Raw genomic sequence first — 25494 nt, 5'->3', positions numbered from 1 at the left:
ACCTTAGTTTGCCTTCAACACCATTGATCATCTCCTTCCATTGGAGCGTAAAAAAACCCATACTAGTCTACAGGAATATGTTCCTGCCTTCAGTTTGTGTGGAAGGTCTGTCCTGACAAATCACAGGTAGGCATATGATTTGCTGTTCCTCAAGGCTCTGTTCGAGGCTCTGTTCACTATATATTAGTGATGACATCCAGACAGATTTTTTTGACTGCTATGTAGACAATACAAAATGACACATTTCAATGAATCATGTCAACACCCCCAAAATTGCCTACACTGCAAACCAGTGTTTTAGAAAAAGGAAAAAAAAGGAAATTCTAATTTAAGGTCTCCATAAAGAAGGATATTTGCCTGTAGATCACACTATTACCCTTGGTTGTACAGTCTCCTCCCAAACACTGGTGAGGGACCTCAGTGTTACTCTGGAATTTATTTTGATGAACATATTGAATATATTTCAAGAGCAGGCTTTTCCTCCTAAACATTTTAAATGTTTTGTAGATTAAATCATGCAGAAAAGATAATCCAAGCTTTTGTTACTTTAAGATTAGACAATTGCAATGTTTTTCTCTCTGGCAACCCTGAAAATTCAATGAGAATGAGACAAAGATAAATCATGTCAGAAATGTTTCCACTTTTAATGTGACCTATAATGTGAACAATTCAAATGAAAAACAAACTGAAACCTTCGAGGGGGAAAAATAAAAACCTCTCTCTAGGTTTCAACCTTACTAGGTAGTTTAGTCTAGGCACTGTGTTTATTGTTGTTGCCGGCTCTTTGGAGTTTTAGGCTGGGTATCTGTAGAAGTACCTTGTGACCAAGAGGTAATGTAAAAAAAAGTTGATTCATTGCAGTGTCCTCAGAAACCATATTGAAATGGAGACACTGAAAACCACTATACAAAAGACTACTTAGAACAATAAGCAATACCTAAAAATGGGTTTTACATGGATCTAAAATTGTTCTCCTTCAAATAAATAGGATCTGTCCTCTAATTATATAATAATATACTGGTCTATTGACCTAAGCATCAGATGTGAGGGGTTGGTACGTAGAAGAAAGGGACATCATTTACAACCTTTATTTTAATGTTGAACTTCACATGCATAGTAATCATTGGAACAGTGATTGCATAGATAGAGAACCGATTCCTGTGCATTTCACTGAGATTACATGACAGTTGCAGACTCAACAAAGCACTTAGTCTGTTAATCAAAGATACATGGGATATTGTCAAGAACAATCTCTTTTAAAAACACCATAAGAACAAACATGATTTAAAATACTTTCAAAATACTAATTCTTTTGACTTGGTAAATTATTAATATTGCTCTTGTTTCCAAAAGTGCAAAACTTTAGAGAAAATATGAGGATTCCTATACAAATTGCACAAATTTAGATCACTCATAAAATACAAAGATGTTCCTTATAAAAATAGGAAAACAATTCTCTACAAAACAGCACCAGGTGTAGCCCTTCTTTATCATCACTGTTAAGGTGAAGTAACCCTTAGAATCGGACTGTGTGCCAGTATTGCATTTCCCTATAGGATTAGAGATGGGGAAGCTGATCCCAGACCTGATCCATAGGGAAACTTCACCCAGGAGCATCCTTCATTAATGAAAAATGCAGATCACTAAGAATATTCAGTATCATAAAAAGAGTGGCATGACTACGATTTCATCGCTATACTAGAGACTAAATCGAGAAATAAAAGGCTGCCTCTGATGCGCATTTACTGCTGCAGCCCGGGTTTGAATCCAGACCACTGCCTTCAGCAAAAAATCTTTTACCACTTTCCTGTCAAACAAAGCATGAAAATGCCAGGGGAAAAAAGGGGATGAATATAAAGGTTAGTACCAATGGAAAACCTGACAGCATACAATTCTAATACATCAGGACCCTTATATATGAACAACAAACAGCAATCCTACACATCTAATAGACAGGGCTGTAACACCATGCTAAAATACCTTACAATAAAACATAACATCTCATTTTCCTTAATGTTAATAAAATTATAAACCCAACATGCAACTAATTCAAAGATTTTACTGATTTACAGTTCACATGACAAGAAATGCCTCTAAAATGTGTGTATGGAAATTTTCTGGGACTTCAAATTTCAGCTCATTAACCATCGAACCAACACCACACAGTGCATCTACAGTGGGGAGAACAAGTATTTGATAAACTGCCGATTTTGCAGGTTTTCCCACTTACAAAGCATGTAGAGGTCTGTCATTTTTATCATAGGTACACTTCACTTCATATTGTTGGTCTGCTCAATTGTTTATGCACAATTCCATATTATCCCAAAATATATTGGAATAACTATAGATACAAATAAACTTGTAAAATGTTGGTCCAAGATTTCATCTTCCATATACACAAAAGACTTACTTCTGTCATGTGAAACCCATAAATTAAGGCCTAATAAATTCATTTTTGATTGATTCTCTTACATGAACTGTAACTCAGTAAAAAACTAAATGGTTGTATATTGCATTATATTTTGGTTCGCAAACATATACTTGTCATGGTAACCAGCATTATGCATTGGATGAAATGGTTGTGCATCATTCCTTGAAGATAACCTAAACATGAAAGTGGACATTTTGTAGATAGCAGTCTTAGTAAACATTATTATAGCAAGACTTGGTAATGCAAAAGACATTTAAAATGCTATTTTCTTTTAAACAATGAGCAATATTGATTCTTAAGTTTTAATTTACACAGGGCAATTCATGTGTAATCCAAAAAGTCCTATAGGCAAAATTTTGGCACTTGGTAGTTGTTTTGTTAGTGGATGAAATGTATCATGTTATTTGATAGTATGATGGGTAACAAGCATGCCTGTTGATGCTCTACAGATTATCTACTATCAGTAACATTTTAACTATCTACTAACCCTAGTTAGGTTAACCCTTACCCTAACCTTTATCCTAACCCTTACCCAAACCTTTATCCTATCCCTTACCCAAACCTTTATCCTATCCCTTACCCAAACCTTTATCCTATCCCTTACCCAAACCTTTATCCTATCCCTTACCCTAAATGTTAATCTACACCAAATCTGAAACCTAAACTTAGCAACCAGTTGCTTATCAACAGATAGTTAGATGAAATTGTGTTGATAGTATTAGTAGCTATAGAACATCTTCGGACAGAATTCGGGACTCCCAAAAATTGTAACCATGTGTCGTAATATAATACAAACCCTGGAATAATGCAATAATATTACTGTGACAGTTAATAACAAATACATAAAAAATTCAGTTTAAGACTTCTGCCCGCTGGTTGTAAAAGTCCAGACAAAAGGTGTCCCCGAAATAGTGTGTCATGCCGATTATGCTTTTAAAACCATTTGCTTTGAAACTTGGAGGATCATGACTGACTGAGGTATGATAGTGATTCTACTTATGAATCATGCACATACAAACCACATATTACACATTCAGCCCAAAATGGGAAGTAAATAACATTCTGTTAACCATAAGCTACAGACTGTATCCATGAGTAATTAAACATTGTCTTTTGCAACAAAATTATTTTCAAATTAATTTCTTTAAACAACATCAGATGGCAGTCATCTAAAAAAAGAAAACACAGAACAAGTAGAAAGTCTACCAATGATTGAAGAGAAAGCTCTTTTATGGTACAACCCTTGAGTCTGAGTTCAATTCACTTACAGATTAAACTTCAAAATCTCCCACTGACAAGAAATTGGTTGCAAAGCTTTCAATCCCATGAATTACTGCCTGGTGACTTAAGTCCTCACTTCCTTTCAGTCAGACAGCAATAGAGACAACCGTAAAGTCAAATTTTCCTTTGAACACTTTGTAGGGTAGCTATACTTGTTTTTCTAACAGTAATCTCCCCCCTCTTGATCATAAATCTGATGATATTATATAGAGTATTGCCTACAGCATTTGGTTGTTAAAATGTACCAAGCTGCTCAGTAATGGTCACCTCACTTGTGGACAAAGCGATGGGCCATTAGAGAACATTTTATAAAGATGTTGTAATCGTATGTAGTGTGTACAATCACCTCATCTGTGTTTAACAAGATCACAGTGTAGTTGGTAAGGTTACCATTTGAGCTCCTCAGAAGTTTTTGAGATTTGTTTTTGGAATTACTGGTCTTCCTGTGTTTGTCATACATAATCACAGTCCATTAGGTCAAAACATTCCACCTGATCTGTAGTCTTTAGTTAACCTAACACAACCAATCGTTAACCTAACATAACCAGTAGTTAAACTAACATAACCAAACCAACTCCCTTCAAAAAAAGAAAACACTAGTGTTAAAAATGTAGTTATCCTACAAATACAGAACTTGGACTAAAATACATGATGGGTCATCCCAAAACAAATACATTCCTGTTTGTTGTTTTAACTACTGGTAAAAGACAATTTACACTGTGGATACCTATAACTTTTACCCTCATAATCCATTATGCAGGCTTACGAATCACTTCCATCGTAAATTATTGGCTTCTCAATTGTCAAGTGATACAGGACCTTCTTTGAGATGAACCTGTGAGGATTTAATGAAGAAAGAGAACAGTATAAACTATTCAACATAAAGTCTTTGTAATCATAAGCAATACAGCAAATCATTAGTTCATAGTGAGCAGGACTTCCATGTACAGTGGGGAGAACAAGTATTTGATACACTGCCGATTTTGCAGGTTTTCCTACTTACAAAGCATGTAGAGGTCTGTCTTTTTTATCATAGGTACACTTCAACTGTGAGGGACCGAATAAAAAATCCAGAAAATCACATTGTATGATTTTTAAATAATTAAGACATAAGTATTTGATCACCTACCAACCAGTAAGAATTCTGGCTCTCACAGACCTGTTCGTTTTTTTTTAGGAAGCCCTCCTGTTCTCCACTCATTACCTGTATTAACTGCACCTGTTTGAACTCGTTACCTGTATAAAAAACACCTGTCTACACACTCAATCAAACAGACTCCAACCTCTCCACAATGGCCAAGACCAGAGAGCTGTGTAAGGACATCAGGGATAAAATTGTAGACATGCACAAGGCTGGGATGGGCTACAGGACAATAGGCAAGCAGCTTGGTGAGAAGGCAACAACTGTTGGCGCAATTATTAGAAAAGTTCAAGATGACGGTCAATCTCCCTCGGTCTGGGGCTCCATGCAAGATCTCACCTCGTGGGGCATCAATGATCACGAGGAAGGTGAGGGATCAGCCCAGAACTACACGGCAGGACAACAGTCTCAAAGAAAACCATTAGTAACACACTACGCTGTCATGGATTAAATTCCTGCAGCACACGCAAGGTCCCCCTGCTCAAGCCAGCACATGTCCAGGCCCGTCTGAAGTTTGCCAATGACCATCTGGATGATCCAGAGGAGGAATGGGAGAAGGTCATGTGGTCTGATGAGACAAAAATAGAGCTTTTTGGTCTAAACTCCACTCGCCGTGTTTGGAGGAAGAAGAAGGATAAGTACAACCCCAAGAACACCATCCCAACCGTGAAGCATGGAGGTGGAAACATCATTCTTTGGGGATGCTTTTCTGCAAAGGGGACAGGACGACTGCACCGTATTGAGGGGAGGATGGATGGGGCCATGTATCGCGAGATCTTGGCCCACAACCTTCTTCCCTCAGTAAGAGCATTGAAGATGGGTTGTGGCTGGGTCTTCCAGCATGACAACGACCCGAAACACACAGCCAGGGCAACTAAGGAGTGGCTCCGTAAGAAGCATCTCAAGGTCCTGGAGTGGCCTAGCCAGTCTCCAGACCTGAACCCAATAGAAAATCTTTGGAGGGAGCGGAAAGTCCATAATGCCCAGCGACAGCCCCGAAACCTGAAGGATCTGGAGAAGGTCTGTATGGAGGAGTGGGCCAAAATCCCTGCTGCAGTGTGTGCAAACCTGGTCAAGAACTACAGGAAACGTATGATCTCAAACAAAGGTTTCTGCACCAAATATTAAATTCTGCTTTTCTGATGTATCAAATATTTACGTCATGCAATAAAATGCTAATAAATTACTTAAAAATCATACAATGTGATTTTCTGGTTCCGTCACTCACAGTTGAAGAGTACCTAAGACTTCTACATGCTTTGTAAGTGGGAAAACCTGCAAAATCGGCAGTGTATCAAATACTTGTTCTCCCCACTGTACTTCAGGGGCAGACCATGCAAGTGGAGGATTGCGGGCCCAATTTGACTGGAGCTAGGAGTGATATCACAGCAACCCAGAAGGCTGTGACTCAGAAAAGCTCCATTACCAATTCAGGACCGCTCACTTCAGGTGGTCAGGGTACGTTTGGCCCCGCATGCATTTGTAGGAAATGCATGTGCTGCGCAGCTCCTTGACAAAGCTGCCATTGAGTTAGCTAAATACGCTCACAAAGAAACTCATGAAACACTACAGAACAGGAGGACCAAAAGCTGATTTATAACCAGGCTTATTTTGGAGATAATTTAGGCAGTCTATAAATTAGGCTAACAATGCATTCATCGGTATTTATAGAGAACAAAACAATCTGCTGCAATGAACTTACTGTAGCAGGGATAAAACACCTTTCAAATGTATTCTTGTGCACTTAATGGCCCAGCCTTGTGCCAGGAGAAAAGGAGCAACAGCACTCACCCTGAACGAAGTGCTTCGGCTACAGCTCCGTGTAGAGATACTGACTACGCTAGGAAACCTCCCTGATAATATTTAGAAAGAATCGGGGAATGTAGGAACAAATCTTCCAGCTGTGTCGGCAAAATGTACACAGTGTCTACCATGTCTCAGCAGAATCAGAACGTCTCCACTTGGAACAGGAAGCAGTGTAACACCCAGGCATGTCCAGCGCCATACTGGTTGTTATATTTCTATGTTCACGGTTTCTATTTTCAGTGTTTTTTTTTCTTCTTGTGTTTATTCATTTCACCTGTATCTGCTGTAGTTAAGGCTTCCCACCTGGGTCTTGTTGTCTCCTTATCACTTCCCTATTTAGTCTCCCAGGTTCCCTGTCGGTTTGTCGGTCATTGTGGCATGTTATGTTTAGTTTCCTGTTCTGTTTAGCCTTGCCGTGTTACAGTAAATCGTTTGAAATGAACAGCTTACAACATGTAGCCTATTTGAACTGATAAGATGGAGGTCCTCACACACAGTGAGGGAAAAAATTATTTGATCCCCTGCTGATTTTATGTGTTTGACCACTGCTAAAGAAATGATCAGTCTATAATTTTAATGGTAGGTTTATTTGAACAGTGAGAGACAGGATAACAAAATAAATATCCAGAAAAACACATGTCAAAAATGTTGGCAAAACCCTTGTTGGCAATCACAGAGGTCAGACGTTTCTTGTAGTTGGCCACCAGGTTTGCACACATCTCAGGAGGGATTTTGTCCCACTCCTCTTTGCAGATCTTCTCCAAGTCATTAAGGTTTCGAGGCTGACATTTGGCAACTCAAACCTTCAGCTCCCTCCACAGATTTTCTATGGGATTAAGGTCTGGAGACTGGCTAGGCCACTCCAGGACCATAATGTGCTTCTTCTTGAGCCACTCCTTTGTTGCCTTGGCCGTGTGTTTTGGGTCATTGTCATGCTGGAATACCCATCCACGACCCATTTTCAATGCCCTGGCTGAGGGAAGGAGGTTCTCACCCAAGATTTGACGGTACATGCCCCCGTCCATCGTCCCTTTGATGCGGTGAAGTTGTCCTGTCCCCTTAGCAGAAAAGCACCCCCAAAGCATAATGTTTTCACCTCCATGTTTGACAGTGTTTTTGGGGTAATAGGGAGCATTCCTCCTCCTCCAAACACGGCGAGTTGAGTTGATGCCAAAGAGCTTGATTTTGGTCTTATCTGACCACAACACTTTCATCCAGTTCTCCTCTGAATCATTCAGATGTTCATTGGCAAACTTCAGACGGGCCTGTACCTGTGCTTTCTTGAGCAGGGGGACCTTGCGGGTGCTGCAGGATTTCAGTCCTTCACAGCCTAGCTTGTTACCAATTGTTTTCTAGGTGACTACTGTCCCAGCTGCCTTGAAATCATTGACAAGATCCTCCCGTGTAGTTCAGGGCTGATTCCTCACCGTTCTCATGATCATTGCAACTCCACGAGGTGAGATCTTGCATGGAGCCCCAGACCGAGGGAGATTGACAATTATTTAGTGTTTCTTCTATTTGCGAATAATCACACCAACTATGGTCACCTTCTCACCAAGCTGCTTGGCGATGGTCTTGTAGCCCATTCCAGTCTTGTGCGGGTCTACAATCTTGTCCCTGACATCCTTGGACAGCTCTTTGTTCTTGGCCACGGTGGACAGTTTGGAATCTGATTGATTGTTTCTGTGGACAGGTGTCTTGTATACAGGTAACAAGCTGAGATTAGGAGCACTCCCTTTAAGAGGGGATGAAATACTTATTACCCTCATTAAAAACCAATTTATAACATTTTTGACATGCGTTTTTTTCTGGATTTTTTGTTTGTTATTCTGTCTCTCACTGTTCAAATAAACCTACCACTAACTTTAGACTGATAATTTCTTTGTCAGTGGTCAAACGTACAAAATCAGCAGGGGATCAAATAATATTTTCCCTCACTGTACTTTCACATACTCAAATGCTATGAGACGTAAAGTTTTAGCGTGAGCAACGAAGGGTTTTGAGTGAGAACAGCTGAAAACAGGAGTGTTTTCCTATAATAAGGTGAAAATTTGCAGTGAAAATTATAATATTCCTCTCTACACAACAGGGGTGCTCATGGTATCATTCACTACCTTGAGAAAGAGTTGTCAAAGATGAGTGTGTAGATACCAGGGTTCCGGACTTTCAGCTGGCCTTGAATGGTCTCTCTGTGGGAGTTGCATCGGGTCAGAGGGATCAGCACCTGACAGGGAAGCATTAAAATATTTTCTTAGTGTCCTGAGCCAAAAAGGAAGAGCAAACACCAGCACACACTCAGACCTCAACGGATTTGAGTTTGACATCCTAGTCTATGCCGACACATTATATATTATTTACAGTTCTTTTTAGGGGTGAAAAAAAAGGCCACACTCTTCAGTTTTGTATTTTAAGCTGAGCTAAACAAAAATACTTAACCCAAAAAATTATGTGAAGAGTGTAAATAAGAATCTATACTTGGCATACTTACCAGGTAAAATAACAGTCAAAAGATTTTACATAAACCGCGGAAAAAGAAAACTTTAAACCACTCATTAGCTAGAATTATGAGTCAAATCAACATGAGCACCCACAGGAAACCACATCTATTCAGAAGCATTTCACTGAAGTGTCTTGTGAAACAGTGGCGATGGGTGGGTGAATATCAATAGGGAACCCCGCCCCCCATCTCCAAGTCGGGAAAACAAATCCATCCATCCCTACGCCATTATCTATAGGGCTGTACATAAACAACTGCATGGCTGAGACTAGAAGGCAATCACCCACACAGTGTGTAAATAAATTATTTCACACGTTTGAGTCACAAAACCACAAAGTGGAAAGAAAGCAAATACCCTCCACTTTTACAGAACCATTGTAAAATGATTCATTCTCATAACCTACAGCAGTGACACCTTAAAACAGCAAGCAAACAAAGCAATACCACTTTCACCTATATATATTTTTTTATTGTCAAGTCAGGTAACGGATGTTTCCTCCACTTTGGTTAGTGAATTTCCACATACTGTAATGTGTTTCCCGTTTCTACCATACTTCCACTTTTTGCTTCAAACACAGTGCGTTCTTCTTTTTGGAGTTATTGACATGGGGACGGTCTACGGATCTGCAGTAATAGTGATATCGTAGTGTTTCATATCAATTATACAGGACAAATTATTTTGGTTTAATAAAATACCGTATCCCAAAGTACAGAATTTTTATTGGACAAGAGAAGATAAACTGTGTTCTGTTGTGAAATGGAAAAGCTGCACCCCCTCTCTCTGCCATCGGACTCACTAAGAGCTGTGATCGTTTTCTCAAGACCACCTAAATAATAGCAAACGTGAGATCATAGATTTCCATACACTGTCTAATGTAAAGTAAACACTGTAATATCTATATAAAAAAATATATATTCATGTTTGAAAGCTGGTTGACCAAATATAAAACGAAAACCTACTCACAACCCGAGTGCAAGTTAATTTTATAACTGACATTCTGTGGATATTTGGTTTTCCTTGTCAATTTCCATGAAGACGAACTTAACACATCAATTACAAAATGGTCTGCGCATCCTCACGTTTGACAGCAGGACGTTATCTCTCCAGTCATTTAGCAGATTATCTCACCCAGTGTCGGCCCTAGCCATTTGGGGACCTAAGCAAAATTTGATTTGGGGGCCCCCTCTGCCCTAGAGGTCCAGGGCTCACTACCAGTCTGGGGGCCCTAATGGTTGGGGGACCCTAATCAGTGGCTTATGTCACTTATGCCTAGGGCTGGCCCTGATCTCACCCATAGCAACCTGCAGTTAGAACATTCATCAGCCAGGTGAAACAATCAGACCCCAGTAGTCCTACCTTGGATTGTCCCACGGTGACGTTGGTGTTCTCGCGGTACACAACACTGAACGCGATGCTCTTGGGCTCTGAGGAGAACACCCAACTTACAGTGGGGCCACAGTCAACCACCGCAATGGTGATCACGCTGTAGCAACTGGACTTGACAAAGAGCTCCCGGGATCTGTCACCAAACTGAGAAATATCATCCATGCTGAGAGGGACAACCAGCCTGGAAACAACCACACATAGTAATCAATGTTATTGACTTGATTTCAGCCTTGTAATAGACAGATATAGGCCAGGAGGTGGTGCCTCGAATACCTGTAATAGAATTAGAGAACAAACTGTATGGATATTTCAGGGCAGATCACAATACTTTAGTGAGGCTGTGACTCAAAAAAGAAAAAATATTTCTTACTCTATTTTCTTCTAAACGTTATACAATCGTTGACTGCTGTGAACTAGCTACGGTAGAGGATAAAAAAGAAAGAAAGATGAAACATCAATGTTTCTGTCCAGATGACTGAATCTGCCCATAGTGAGAACATATACAAACACATACCAGCAGCTTTCTTTTTTATACAACTATCGTCACTCTTTCTTATTTCCATACATAGCCCCAATGTAATGTGCGTGAGTTGTAGATCACGAGCAGACAAAAAACATGCAGGCTTTGTCATGTGAACATAATGACAACCATAATGTCTGCAGTGTTGAATTACTTTAACCTTAAAAAAGCCACTAGTAAAACTGGTAGTCGCAAACTTTGCAAAACAAGTGTTTCAAGGGGTGATCATTGAGAAGCCCAAACTAGCTAGCTACAGTAAACCAGCAAGCAAAGCTTGTTAACGCTAACTAATGCCAGGTTAATTGAAAACAGAACACTGCTAGTTTGCACCACCTTTCTCTAACAAGATTAGTCAGCTAGTTAATACCACTTATTAAAATAGGTGGGTTAGTTATCGTAGCTAATAATATGTGCCAGGTCCCCGCACTAGCTAGCTACTGTAACTACTTAGCTAGTTAGCTTACTTGTCCAGGAAAGTTATTAGTGATTTTAAAAAAACAGTGGGGAGAACAAGTATTTGATACACTGCCGATTTTGCAGGTTTTCCAACTTACAAAGCATGTAGAGGTCTGTAATTTTTATCATAGGTACACTTCAACTGTGAGAGACGGAATCTAAAATCATTCATTCGTCTTTGGTCACTCTGGCAAATCATCCATTTCTCAATCCAGAAACGTTAACTTAGTGCAGAGAGTAGAGAATGAGCTAGCTTCAAGTTTGCTGGCTGCTTGCTGATGATTTTCAAAGCTAAAGCAGACATCCTGATTGCCGTTACTTAAGACAACACTGCAGTGTCAACAATAGAGGGTGCACTAAGATTTGCTTTATAGAGAGACTATCGGATATCCAGATAGATCAGGGCCGAAGGCCTATGGACTAGAAAAGGCAATATCGCTGATGCATCTATGGTCCGATATATCGATAGTTCCCTATGGTTAGTATTTCCACTAACAATGGTAGCTGCTGATGAATTATGGCAAGGTGAACTGGTTTCAAGTCCGCAACCTCAGGGTGAATGTGTTTGTTAGTTCACGGGCAAGAACAGACTCACGTGACTTCTCCAGACTTGAGAAGGGCGATCTCTGCGTCCTGCACAGTGGGCACATTCTCATCCGGGTCCTCTGGGGTCATGTCTCCTGTGCTTCTGCAGGGTCAAAAGGCAGTTTTAACCACATGTGGCCTAGTGGCTGCATATCTACTCTATCTTCCGTCTGAATCACACTATGGGATCATCCAAAAACTGCTCCTTATACTGGTATATATGTTTTGCTTTTACTGAAAGAAATTAAGAGATCACTGCATTTTTCGTTTCCGTTCCAAAAAAGTTGAAAAGGAAGGTTTTGAGTGAGGAACAGAAGGGTTAAATTTAAGAGACCACTGTAAATTGAACGCCTCTGTTCCTCCCTCAAAACTTTCCTTCTCAGCTTTTCTGGAAAGGAAAGAAAAAGGTGCAGTGGTCTCTCAATTTTTTCCGGAGCTGTATATAAATGATCTCCGCCTTGCTTGAGTCTGACTGAGCGGCCTTCAGGTGCAACACCAAAACCAACCGAGCCATCTAGATGGAATTCTGCCAACCCCCTCTCCCGCAACTAGGCTCAACTGAGAACAAATGGGCCAGCCCCCATAGTGTCAGCTAGTGTCCCCAGAGTAATATTATGATGATGCTAAGACAGAATGTCTATACAAATGTGGACAGTTTCAAACACGCATCTCACAGACACATCAAAAATGAAGCAAGTCTCCCCAACAGCACAGCATTATACGGCGCTACATGCATCAGTGCTGCTTGTGTTTACAAAAAGTCCCAAAGGGGCCATGCTCACTAGCTCATCACTACCTGTGTTGGGGAGGGATAGCCAGCACGGATTTCCTTAAAGCCCTCTAGGAACTCAATGTGGTGGGTCGGGCATCTTCAAGCTCACTAAAGGAAGGTATACAACTTCCTGAGTTGTGTGAGCGGGTTTACTAAACAGCACGACTTGCCATGTTTTGGGGAACACATGTCCTAATCTTAAATTCTCTAAAGACAGATGGACTGGCTGCTATGAGACAAGGTTGTGGATTGGATACTATCAAGTTAAAAAGGGATTTTTTTTAATAATAATGTCAGGCTAGAATGTAATTGACAGACAAATCCCATTTTCTTACCTGCCTTTGTGGCTTTGTCAAAGTTTGAGCAACTATATCACAAGAACACCAAGTGAAATGAGAAATATCTAACTCTAGGTTTCTCAGAGGACAGATTAAAGAGAACAGGGTGACTTACTGACCACTGCTGTGATGAGTCACAGAATAATCTGGCCAATATTGCTCCCTTTTGTTCATGATCTGTTTTTGATAACAAGTCTCCTCAGAGACAAGAGGGAGATCAGACCAAATCTCAAGGGTATAAAACTAGAAGATTCCCTAGAACAGGAGATGGTAGAAATTATACTCGTAAATCCTGATGTCTTAAATCACAATGCATGAATTTACTCAAACCCATGGCTCCTCCTTGGCCAGTCGGTGTGCCTTTGAGAAAGATACTTAACCCTAATTGCTCATATAAGTCGGTCTGGATAGCAGTGTCTGCTAAACTGACTGAATTATGTTTTCGTCACGGAATGAGTACATACCGTTTTTCTTTAGGCTCTGTCGTGTCAATTCACTTTGGAATCAAGTGTGCATTTTAGCGTAAGTGTTCATGTGTTTCTGTCCATGCCTACTCGCACTCACGTGTTTGGCCGTATGTCCTGGTCCCCCTCTAGTGAACCCGCGGTGGCTTGAGACAGTGAGTCGCTGTCGTAAATGCCATTCACTTCCTCCTCTGTGATGATGTCATAGGCCCCGTCTTCAGACTTCGTTCCAGGATCCGATACTGCACAAGAAACAAGCCGTTGTAAATGAACGTCATGACATAAAAGGAACAGGAAGTGATGCCTATTTTAATACCAGACGATGTACACGGACAAAAAGCCACTGTGGTATTTTAACGTAACAAATACGTATTTTCTGTCAAAGTTTTTACTTGCGTTTGTCTTTTAACTTGCCATCTTACCCTGTCTTCCAGATGATGTATTTGTGATGACATTGCAATTGGGCCTGGCTGTTCTATAACCTTCCACAACAGACCTGACCTTTGCGGACTATGAAAATAAACGTATTCTGTGGACGTACACTTTCACTTGTCGGTAAAAGAAATTGAAAGTGATTGTCAGGTCAACCGGATAAAATGAAAATAGTGAGAACAAAGTAGATACAAAATAGTAATTCAGCCCCCAATCCCTGAAAGGAGTTCCCTCTTTCCCCTTTTGTTCACAACAAGACTGACAGAAATGAGACCTCTTCAATGACAAAGAATGACAGAGGTTTTCCTTGTTATGTTGCAGTGTACAGATGTTCATAGGTTTTCAGAACCTGTTGTGACTCAAAACAAAACTACTTTTCACTGCCTTGAGAGAAGGCCAAAGCAACTGTGGAAAAAATAGTTTTTATCCATACAAATGTCCCCCCTGTGACCTTGTTTCAAACAGCATCCCCTTGGTGAGTGTGTGTGAAAAAGACCTCTACAAGGGCACATGTATTTGTGTACAGTGGGGAGAGCAAGTATTTGATACACTGCTGATTTTGCGGGTTTTTCTACTTACAAAGCATGTAGAGGTATGTAATTTTTATCATAGGTACACTTCAACTGTGAGAGACGGAATCTAAAACAAAAATCCAGAAAATCACATTGTATGGTTTTTCAATAATTCATTTGCATTTTATTGCATGACATTAGTATTTGATCACCTACCAACAAGTAAGAATTCCGGCTCTCACAGACCTGTTAGTTTTTCTTTAAGAAGCCCTCCTGTTCTCCACTCATTACCTGTATTAACTGCACCTGTTTGAACTCGTTACCTGTATAAAAGACACCTGTCCACACACTCAATCAAACAGACTCCAACCTCTCCACAATGGCCAAGACCAGAGAGCTGTATAAGGACATCAGGGATAAAATTGTAGACCTGCACAAGGCTGGGATGGGCTACAGGACAATAGGCAAGCAGCTTGGTGAGAAGGCAACAACTGTTGGCGCAATTATTAGAAAATGGAAGAAGTTCAAGATGACGGTCAATCTCCCTCGGTCTGGGGCTCCATGCAAGATCTCACCTCGTGGGGCATCAATGATCATGAGGAAGGTGAGGGATCAGCCCAGAACAACACGGCAGGACCTGGTCAATAACCTGAAGAGAGCTGGGACCACAGTCTCAAAGAAAACCATTAGTAACACACTACGCTGTCATGGATTAAATTCCTGCAGTACACGCAAGGTCCCGCTGCTCAAGCCAGCGCATGTCCAGGCCCGTCTGAAGTTTGCCAATGACCATCTGGATGATCCAGAGGAGGAATGGGAGAAGGTCATGTGGTCTGATGAGATAAAAATAGAGCTTTTTGGTCTAAACTCCACTTGCCGTGTTTGGAGGAAGAAGAAGGATGAGTACAACCCCAAGAACACCATCCCAACCGTGAAGCATGGAGGTGGAAACATCATTCTTTGGGGATGCTTTTCTGCAAAGGGGACAGGACGACTGCACCGTATTGAGGGGAGGATGGATGGGGCCATGTATCGCGAAATCTTGGCCCACAACCTCCTTCCCTCAGTAAGAGCATTGAAGATGGGTCGTGGCTGGGTCTTCCAGCATGACAACGACCCGAAACACACAGCCAGGGCAACTAAGGAGTGGCTCCGTAAGAAGCATCTCAAGGTCCTGGAGTGGCCTAGCCAGTCTCCAGACCTGAACACAAATTTTGGAGGGAGCTGAAAGTCTGTATTGCCCAGCAACAGCCCCGAAACCTGAAGGATCTGGAGAAGGTCTGAATGGAGGAGTGGGCCAAAATCCCTGCAGCAGTGTGTGCAAACCTGGTCAAGAACTACAGGAAACGTGTGATCTCTGTAATTGCAAACAAAGGTTTCTGTACCAAATATTAAGTTCTGCTTTTCTGATGTATCAAATACTTAAATCATGCAATAAAATGCTAATTAATTACTTAAAAATCATACAATGTGATTTTCTGGATTTTTGTTTTAGATTCCGTCACTCACAGTTGAAGAGTACCTATGATATAAATTACAGACTTCTACATGCTTTGTAAGTGGAAAAAACCTGCAAAATCGGCAGTGTATCAAATACTTGTTCTCCCCGCTGTATGTGTGTGAGCATGTGTAAATGCTGTTTTCTGTCCACCTACCTGTAACCCGGGGAGTGGGAATGTAGGGGGCAGGTTCAGGGGGCGGGTGTGGCCCAACTCTAGGGGGAGGAGGCTCGATTTCGGAGGGGCTCAGCTCGCCCTCAGTGAACCTCTCCACAATGGCGCTGTGCTGGGTGTAACACTCCCTGCAGCAACGCTCCTTCTTCCCGCTGTGCTTTGTCTTTACAAAGTGGTTGCTGCAGTAGTAGCAGAAGATGCGACCGCACAGCCTGAAAGGAGAATTGGGATTCTGGTTTCACTATGGTTAGAACATCCACTCAGAACCTGAAACCACTAAGGTGATCTCAATTCTGTAAACTATTTTATCAATGTTCAAAAGCATTAAAGGGGATCACACAGAGTTTTATAATGGACATGACTGGCACACTGGGACCTACAGGAACTGTCTCAAGAGGTTTTGTAGCTGTTTCAGTAGTCAACACGCAATTTCTACACTTTTTGTGTTGGGAACACAAGATCAGGGAAATTAACCTCACTCCAGAGAAAACATGTGTTGTTTTCAGGAAACATGATTTCTCACAAATACACAACTGGAAATACAATTGATTTTCAGGTCACAAATGCCTGGAGCGTTACTTTTAATTGCTAAAATGGACATTTAAATATAGAATCACCTGTAGGCCAACAGAGCTGACCCCTGTGACTAAATCGCTGATATTCTCAATAACCCACCTAGCGAGAAAGTTTAACAAAATTCTAACAGTGACCCCAATGAAAGTCACAATACAAATCTTTCCACAGTCAACGACCGACTGTCAATCACCGACTCTCTATAAGACAAGCCTGAGCAGTCGGCTGCTGAAGTGGTAATACATGTCAACAGAAGGTCCCCAAAACGCGACACAACATGGCCGCCTACTGAGGGCGTGTCCTCATAATGCACACCTGCAGTGGTGCCGGCGAAGCCACCAGGTGAACTGGCCCTGGCAGCCCAGGCAGTGGGTGGTCTCTCTGTCCTGCAGCCAGCGTTCCTCTGCCCGCAGCTTCTGCTCAAACTCCAGCGCGTCTGACTTCTGCCACAGAACATCCTTATCCCTGCCAGGGAGAGGGCACACGCAGATGGAAAACAAACCCATGAAAGCCAAAGAGTGAAAAAGAGAAAACAGACGGAGAGACACATGGGTTAGACTGCAGGACGTAGTGTCATGAAAGAGCAGCAGTTCTGTATGGCTGAATGTTTTGTCAGTTCATCAGAGAGCACCATGGCATGGTTAACATCTGCTCCATCAGGTTCATTCAGGCATGGCTTAATTGTAATGAGCCAATCAAATATTTGTATGGTTTTTGCATGTTTGAAGGCTAAACTTAACCATAACTCATGATTGTTTTAACTGAAGTGCACGTACGACCCGTTCTGGGATTGCATCTCCGCTAAAACACAGTTGGAATAGGGAAAAGTGAAGGACTAAATGAAGACTGTAAACAGAAAAGACTACAGGGGAGTTGACACTGTTAGGAATTGGCAGAGACAAAGAGAGACAGAGGAGCATCAATGACTCCCAAAACAAGTGAGGAATAGTAAGCAGATTAGAGAGTCACTCACTCTTTCTCCATATCTTGTACCCTTTCTGAATTCCAAATCAACTATTCCTAGACACTTAATGTAGATCTGAAATTATTGGATAATCTATATACAGACATAAATTTGACACCCTGTTGCAGTGGAACAAGTAGTTTGTAATTTCCACACTGAAATGTCAGACTTGATTATCTTACGGAAAAAGTGACACCTGCACAGAAAATGCGTTCATCTACATATTCAGTCACATTTCCTATCACTGCAGAATCACTGTTTTGTCTACCAAGTTAGACCCTGAACCTGCAGTGGTTCTATCAACTTGGCCACCGATAGGCTAGACGCCCACTTCGCCATGTTGGAAACCCCTAACCAATCCTTTCACACTCTCACAGAAGTGCACTTCCAGAGTACCAGACTCAAAAGACTCGTTACTGTCCCTGTCCAAAGTCCTCCTGGTTGTGCTGCAGATCAAGACGATACATCATGATTCCAGCTGCCACTTCACTCATCATTCCCCCCCAGGTTGTCCCTGTCCTCATCCATCTGGTCATGCTTCTGACCTGGATTAGGTTTTATAGACTCTGGACACAAACCCCATGCATTTATTAATTATTACAACTTGTACTCTTAAAATGTTCACCCGGCAAAGCCAGAAGAGGACTGGTCACCCCTCCGAGCCTGGTTCCTCTCTAGATGTCTTCGAAAATTTCGTCCACTTTTAGGGCATTTTTCCTATCCACTGTGCTTCAACACTGTTGGGGTTTCAGGCTGGGTGTTTTGTAAAAGCACTTGGTGACAATTTGATTGAATGATTTTTAAATATTTCTTGCTCCAAAAAACCTGTTAGTTTGCCCCACTCCTTTGTTTCACTCTCCTACTATACACCCAGCCAAGAGGGCATAATCTGCCATTTAATCACCCAAACCAACGGGAGGACAACACCTGTTAAAGTTCAAAACAAAGCACCCCCCACCCCCCTCTATAGATAAAAGGTACAGCTGCCATCTCTTTTTCCCAAGGACATGTGCAGAGGAACAGAAACTACGTACGTACTTGATCAGTTCAATGAGGCGCTCTTCTAGGGTACTTTTGGTTCGGTAGAGGTCATCAATCTCTGCGGTCGTCCTGAGGTAATGATTATGCTTCTCAACCTCGGCCTGCTCCAGTTTCTGCTTAAGCTCCTCACGGACTGCCTGTACCGCTGCAAGAGCTTCCTCTGCACTGAATAGGATTAGGAAAATGGATGAGTGAGTGATTACAATTACATTACATTTGACAGCATTATCTTTAACTGTTCTCCACACACATAAGAGAACAGTCAACGGTGTTGTCTTGCACACTGTGTATGAGGCATTTTTTTTATTGGTGTCCCAAAGACAGAGGCAAAAACCAGGGGTTATTGTCTTACCTGGTGACCGATTGTCTCAGTTGCTGAATCTCTTCCTCAGTCTGACGAATGGCTGCTTCCGTCTTTGTGATGTGAGCATCCTTCTCTACAATCAGCTGTGAGTACTCCTCATTCGCCCTCTTTATCAGAAATAGCCACAACATACACTAATTAAATAAAGAAATAATCTCAAGTGAACTTTAACCCTCTTACCCAACAGTCAATGGTCTTCAGTTTGATTGGTTAAGATGGCAGCAATGTTTTGTAAATGAATCTGCCTACCATGCTCCTTCCCTCAAAAACGATAGAAAGGTTTAACAGGACGAACCGACTATTAACAATGTGTCACATCCTATCTGAGTAGGAAGAGGAAAGCTCAGCCACTGATCGATGAGCTCTAGTGCTCGTGCAGAGGCGTCGCTAGGATCACAGTACATTCAGGACTGCCCCGCCCCACCCAGAAAGTACTGGGTTCTGAATGGACATGTGGAACATGTCTATGTACACGCTAGCGGCCTACACGTCTACAATGTCATAATGCGCGATCGGAATTATAGGTGACTAGATCAGGGGCTATTTCTTTATTATATATAGATTTTTTTGGTCACTTTGAGATCTGGGGCTATAGCCCCGGACGCCCAGGCCTAATGACGCAACTGTGCTCAAGTATTACAGTTTTTCATGATCACATGACACACTAAAACTGGTTCTACGAAACGTCACTTATGATTTGCTTTCCGCATTTCAGCTATAAATGTCAACCATGTCATTTTGTTCTATAGATGGTGGTATACAGATGTGCCAATTCGCCAATATTCTATTCCAGTATATCAAAAAGTCTTATATCTAGAAAAGGGACATATTTACTGTAATTAAACAGTTTATTTACTGTAATTAAATGCCTTCTGTCATATGGGAATAATGTAATCAGTTGGTGATACAGACCTCTAACTCAGCAACCTTCACCTCCAGACTAGAAACTTTCTCCTGCTCTTTAGGCAGCTGGACTTTCAATATCCCCAGTTCATCATTTAGGTTCTGGATGGGAAGCAAAAACACAGAAATAGAATGAACAGACTTCCCCTTTCTATGATGGGATAACAGGTTGACTGGTAGCGACTGCAAATGTACCTCTAATTACAAAAGCATTAACTGAAACCAGAAATGAAAAGTAGGAAGTGTAGATATCCATCTGTGCTGAGAGGGGCTATGCAAACAGGCCTGTCCTGAAAAAAGATGACTTATGATTAGCATCTGAGAGTTGAGTTGCAGAGTGAACTGTGAAGTCATCCACACCGTAGTTCATTGGACGTTTGGAAGAATATCAATGTGTTTACTGTCATATCTGTGTAGTTTTTTACAGTCTAAATAGTATTTAATACCTGTGACATCAGTGACATTCTTTAAAATACAACTGCCCAGGGATAGACAAGAAGTAGGCAAGCTAACTTCAGCTAGCTAAAAAAAAAAGGCCTATTAAATTAGCAAACAAAATGACCTGCGTGTAAACTATTTAAACCTCACCACTACTAGTCAAAGAACCCATTGTGCTCAAGTCTGTTCATTCTCCTGCCAAATCAAGTTGGCCTTTCTGGTTTGGTTCACTCGACTCAGATGCGCAACCAGGCAAGTCCACATAGCCTCTCCCATCAGTGCTGTGATCTGTCGAATTACCTCAAATGATATTACAACAGATATATTCTATTGCATGATCCTAATTAGCATAATTTGAATTACTATGGAAATGTTCTATCACAAAACCAGGCAGCTGTTGTGAGTGTACCTATGAATTTGCCAGTCAAATTACCAGCGTTAGAGGTTCAATGCTATTCATTGATATTCCTGAGCTACACATACAGTTCAGAATTGCACCAAATGATCATTCAAAAACCCAAGACAAACTCACCTTAATTTGGTTCTGATGATTCATGCTTTCTGAGCTCATCTGGAACTTCACCGCCTCAATCTCCTCCCGACTGGATTCCTGTAGGTTCCTCACCTGGCCCTCTGCTTTCTCCAACTTGTCCTGGAGCTCAAGCATGGCTGCCGGAAGGTTCTCAGACTGCCTGAGCTCATCTCTCAGGCTGGCGTTCTCCTGACGCACTGCGGCCATGCAGGCCTCCAGCCGCTCCAGCTCCCTGGCCGTCCTCTCCTCCACCTCTCCTATCCTTCCTGCCTCCACCTCCCAGCCTTCCTTGGCCTCCTCCTTTTCTGCAGTCAGTCTGCAGATGGTCATCCCCAGTTCTGCCATCTCTGTATTAGCTCGATGGAGTCCCTCACGTGTCTCAGCGTTCTCCATGGCCAACCTCTCGTTCTGGGCCTTGAGTGCAACCAGCTCTTCCCTGGTGAAGGCCTCTGCAGAAGCCAACTTGGCCCGGGCTGCTGCCTCCTGCTCACGCTCCTTGCTCAGAGCCTCTTCCCTCTCTTTGCACTGCATGAGCTCAGCCACGTGCATCTGGGTAAGCTCCTGCATCTGAGCTTTAAGCTGCTCTGTTAGGGTCCTGAGTTCATCTCTCTGGGACTCTGTCACATCCAGCTGGGCCTGGCTTCTCATCCTGTCCTCCCCAGAGGTCTTCAGTTGCACCCTCAAATCCAGCACTTCAGCTTGGAGCCTGGACACCTCCTTTACGTTCACCTCCAGCTGGCCTTCCATCATCGTCACCTTGGCAACCATCTCCTGACTCTCCTTGGCCTGGACAGAAATCCTCTCTAGCTGGGCTCTCTCAAACGTTTGCTTCTCAGTGGTGACTCTCTCTATCTGCTTAGTCTTTTTGGTGCAGGCTTTTTCCGCATCAGCCTTGGCCTTCTCTAGTGCTCTGCCTTTGGCCTCCAGGGCCTCCACCCTGGCGTGGAGCTCTGCACAGCTCCTCTCCTTGTTCTCCAGCTGGGCCTCCCTGTCTTTTAGCTTCTCCTGCAGACCGGCCTCACTTCTGCGAGATGCGGCCAAGCTCTTCTCCAGCTCTCCAATCTGTCCATGGATGGACTTCAGTTCCTCCTGCATGGAGCTCAGTGCTGCCCTAACCGTGTTCTGCTCCTCCCTCAAGGCGTGGTTATCTTGTTCCAGACGTTTGGCGGCAGCATCTGAGACCTCGGCGGCCAAGGCTGCCCTCTGCAGACTTTCGTCTAAGGCCCGGTTCTCCTCGCGCAGCCTCCGGTCTTTTTCATCCACGGTCACCTTGGCGTCGTCCAGCTGGCCCCTCAGCTGCTTGTCTGAGGCCCTCAGAGCAGCCACCTCACCGTCCAGGGCTGCCCGGCTCTCCGCCAGCTCCTTCGTCAGTTCCTCATTTCTCTTTACGGTGACCAGCAACTTCCCGTTCAGCTCCATCAGGTTGGTGCATTGGGTCTTGTACTCTTCTATCTTATTGGCTTGCTCCCTGATGCCGGACTCCAGCTCGGAAAGGTTGGCCCTTAGGCCGTCCCTTTCCATGGTCAGGCTTTGGTTCTGGACTTCCAGATGTTGGAGCCTCTGGGTGCTGGTGAGCAGCTCCGCTTCTCTGGTTTTTAACTGCTCCTTCAAGTGAAGAAGTTCCGCATCCAAGGTCTCTTTCAGATTCTCCATGTTTCCCTGTATCTCCTCTTTATCCTCCTGCGCCCTCTTACTGGCATCATCTGCCTGTCTCTCCTTCTCCTCCAGAGTTCCCTGCATGTCCTGCAGTTGCCTCAACAAGTTGCTGGCCTCCTTCTCTCTCAAACTCAAGGCCCCCTGCAGCTTGTCAACGGTGTTGCGCTGCTCCTCCACACGCTCTGCAAAGCTAGCTTTCTCCTCTGAAGCAGACTTTGACAGAGCTTCCAGTTTTGCTCTGTCCTCCCTTGCTGCCACCTCCTTGACTCTCAGCTCGTCTGCCAGTCTGTCAGCCTGCCTCCTTCTATCTTCTCCCTCTGCCAGAGCCTCCGTCTTCCCCCTTTCTGCTTCCTTCAGTCTGTCCAGCAGCTCGTGGATCTTCTGTGCTGAGTCAAAGTAGCTAGTTGCCTGCTGGCCCTTTTCATTCAACACTGCATCCAGTTTTGCCATCAGGTCCACATTCTTCGCCTCAGCAGCTGCCAGCTTCTCCTGGAGGTGGCACTGGTTTGCCTCTTTAGCTTTCTCTCCAGTCCTCAGGGCCTCCAGCTCACGGGACAAGGCCACTTCCCGTGCCTCCAAGGCTTTCAGGGCCCCTTGGAGCCCCTGGTGTTCCTCCTGGGCGGTCAGTGACACGTCCAGCTGCCTCTGGAGCTCCACCACCACACCCCGTAGCTCGGCGCCCTCCTCCCCCATCTGACGCACCTTGTCCAGGAGTTCCCGCTGCTTCAGCTCAGACCGGTCCAGTTCTAGACGGAGCTCGTCCAACATGCTCACCTCCACGCCCGAAGGCAATGACTCGTTCAGCTCACTCAGCATGCCAGGCCCATAGTCTGGGCTGCCATGGAAATCTTGCGCTTGCTAGGGGAGGAGATGTTGTTTGTATGGTGGGGAGGAAGAAACAGAGAAAACAATATGCTTAACGGTCATCCAAATGTGATCCACGGAGAACTGTCTACAAATACTGAACTTTCGAAAAACATGGACCATTAAGCATACTGTTGGGGGAAAAACAGAAAATGCCATGGCACGTTTTGGAACTTTGAGATCAAACATGCTAGATGTAACACAATGTATTAAATGAAATTACATGAACTTACTAAATTGCGTTTATGTCATGGGTTAAAAAATCTGTGCAATTGCAGTACTATTTAAAAAGCGAAAGACACTAGGATGGCTAGAGGAGAATATAACACATTTGTCACGGCTTGATCAGAAACGTCTTCTGTCATATTGCCAATTGAACAAGTTTACTGCATCCCAGTCAAAACTCTGAGTAGGAGGGCGTGGCTATATGAATACCTGAGAGTATGTGCTGGCCAGACTGTTAATGCTGGAGCTGCGACTAGGTGGTTTCCACATGTGGCCAGGTGAGTTGGGTGTGCCCAGGGTCCTCCTGGTCATTATAAAACACACAAGCAACACATGATGGAGCGACACAGTCCAGGGTAATCACAATCCAAAGGCATAGCGCCTTGATCGTGAGGCGCACGCGATAGGTTACCTTGCAAAGGTGGGCCAGGATGAGTCAAGGTCGTGACCCCTGGAGGCCACATCAAACTGGACCTCGTTGAGCTCATACAGGTGGTTAATGATGTCGACGCTGAGATGGGACTTCAGCAAAGGGCTGCGAGCGTAGTACCAGTCACTGCGCGGAGTAGGATATGCGCATACAGAATGAGAGGTGAGTTACACACATACACAATCATGTGCGTTCACATTGCATTCACTTGCCATTTCCAGTAACCCCCCAGACACACTGTGTTTACTCATCTGAGGGAAACAGAGATTACAGAAGTAAAACACCACAAGGGAAGAGAAATCAAAGGTGTTGTCGAGAATCAGGGAGGAAATACAGTTTACCAGAAACAATTGATTTACCAGTGGGTTGATAGGTGAGCATACATTTTTTTTATATCTTTTGTCAAGAATCTTGACAAAACATTGTGAAGTGGGAAGTTCACAGAAATAAATACTACTGAAAATATGATTAGGTAAATATTTACCCTCTTTAATCAATACAGATTGGAAACTTATTTGGAACTAATTAAAGCTGTCAGTCTTCTTCAGTATGCTTTGCACGACTGGCTTTTGCCTTATTTTTTCCACTAGTCTCTCTGATCAGCTTATGTCAGGGTATTGGCAATCATGGCAAGACTGAAAATAAAGGCTTGTAACAATGTAATTACAGTTGCCTCCAAAACTGTCATTCTTCATAAAGATTGGCACAAAAGGCTGTACAAAAATTAATAACAGCAGGTACCTTGGAATAAATTGTAATTCATTAATGATTTATGGGAATCAACCATAATTAAGTGTCCTCTCTGTTTTCAGTACTTTGCAAGGCACTGGGCCTATACCTAAATTTACCAGACTGAACAACATATAGAAAGTAGTTTAATACCATTCCAACACACCTAATCTTTCCAGGTCCTTCAGATCATTTCATCTGTGATTATCTCTCTTTTGGTGAAAACTATAACGCTGCTGCTAACTAACTACATTGCCTCCTCTGACTCTGAAGGCATGTTTCTGTGCTTTAACTCAGCGTTTGAAGAACAACTCTACCTTTGGGTCTTCTACAACACGATTATTCACTTGCCCATGCTTAAAGTCATACTAAATGTCTGTTGTTGATATTGTTAACCCTCTACCAGTCACTGCTGTTTCTATTAGACCTTCAAAGGTGCAACCTAGTGTTGAAATGAATCTGTTGACTTTCTTGGCCAAA

The 25494-nt window shown here is 42.8% G+C and overlaps 1 protein-coding gene across 2 annotated transcripts in view; it reads right to left on the bottom strand.

Moving 5' to 3' along the window:
• Positions 1-1072: 1072 nt before the first annotated feature.
• Positions 1073-25494, bottom strand: part of fyco1a (FYVE and coiled-coil domain autophagy adaptor 1a) — a 33650-nt gene continuing 9228 nt past the window's right edge. For both annotated transcript variants that reach the window (XM_013135071.4, XM_013135072.4), the window contains exons 6-18: positions 24268-24411; positions 24066-24159; positions 21111-23624; positions 20150-20242; positions 19226-19344; positions 18871-19038; positions 17184-17333; positions 16278-16507; positions 13779-13920; positions 12115-12207; positions 10514-10724; positions 8774-8883; positions 1073-4547 (exon numbers count right to left, since the gene is read on the bottom strand). In XM_013135071.4, the coding sequence (XP_012990525.2) occupies positions 4475-4547; positions 8774-8883; positions 10514-10724; positions 12115-12207; positions 13779-13920; positions 16278-16507; positions 17184-17333; positions 18871-19038; positions 19226-19344; positions 20150-20242; positions 21111-23624; positions 24066-24159; positions 24268-24411 (4141 nt within the window). In that variant the 3' untranslated portion in view covers positions 1073-4474. The remainder of the gene's footprint in view (positions 4548-8773; positions 8884-10513; positions 10725-12114; positions 12208-13778; positions 13921-16277; positions 16508-17183; positions 17334-18870; positions 19039-19225; positions 19345-20149; positions 20243-21110; positions 23625-24065; positions 24160-24267; positions 24412-25494) is intronic.

This window comes from Esox lucius, chromosome 8 (genome assembly GCF_011004845.1).
Source record: "Esox lucius isolate fEsoLuc1 chromosome 8, fEsoLuc1.pri, whole genome shotgun sequence".
Taxonomy (NCBI): Eukaryota; Metazoa; Chordata; class Actinopteri; order Esociformes; family Esocidae; genus Esox; species Esox lucius.
Note: the sequence above shows the minus strand (reverse complement) of the source record. Positions and strands in the feature narration are given on the sequence as shown.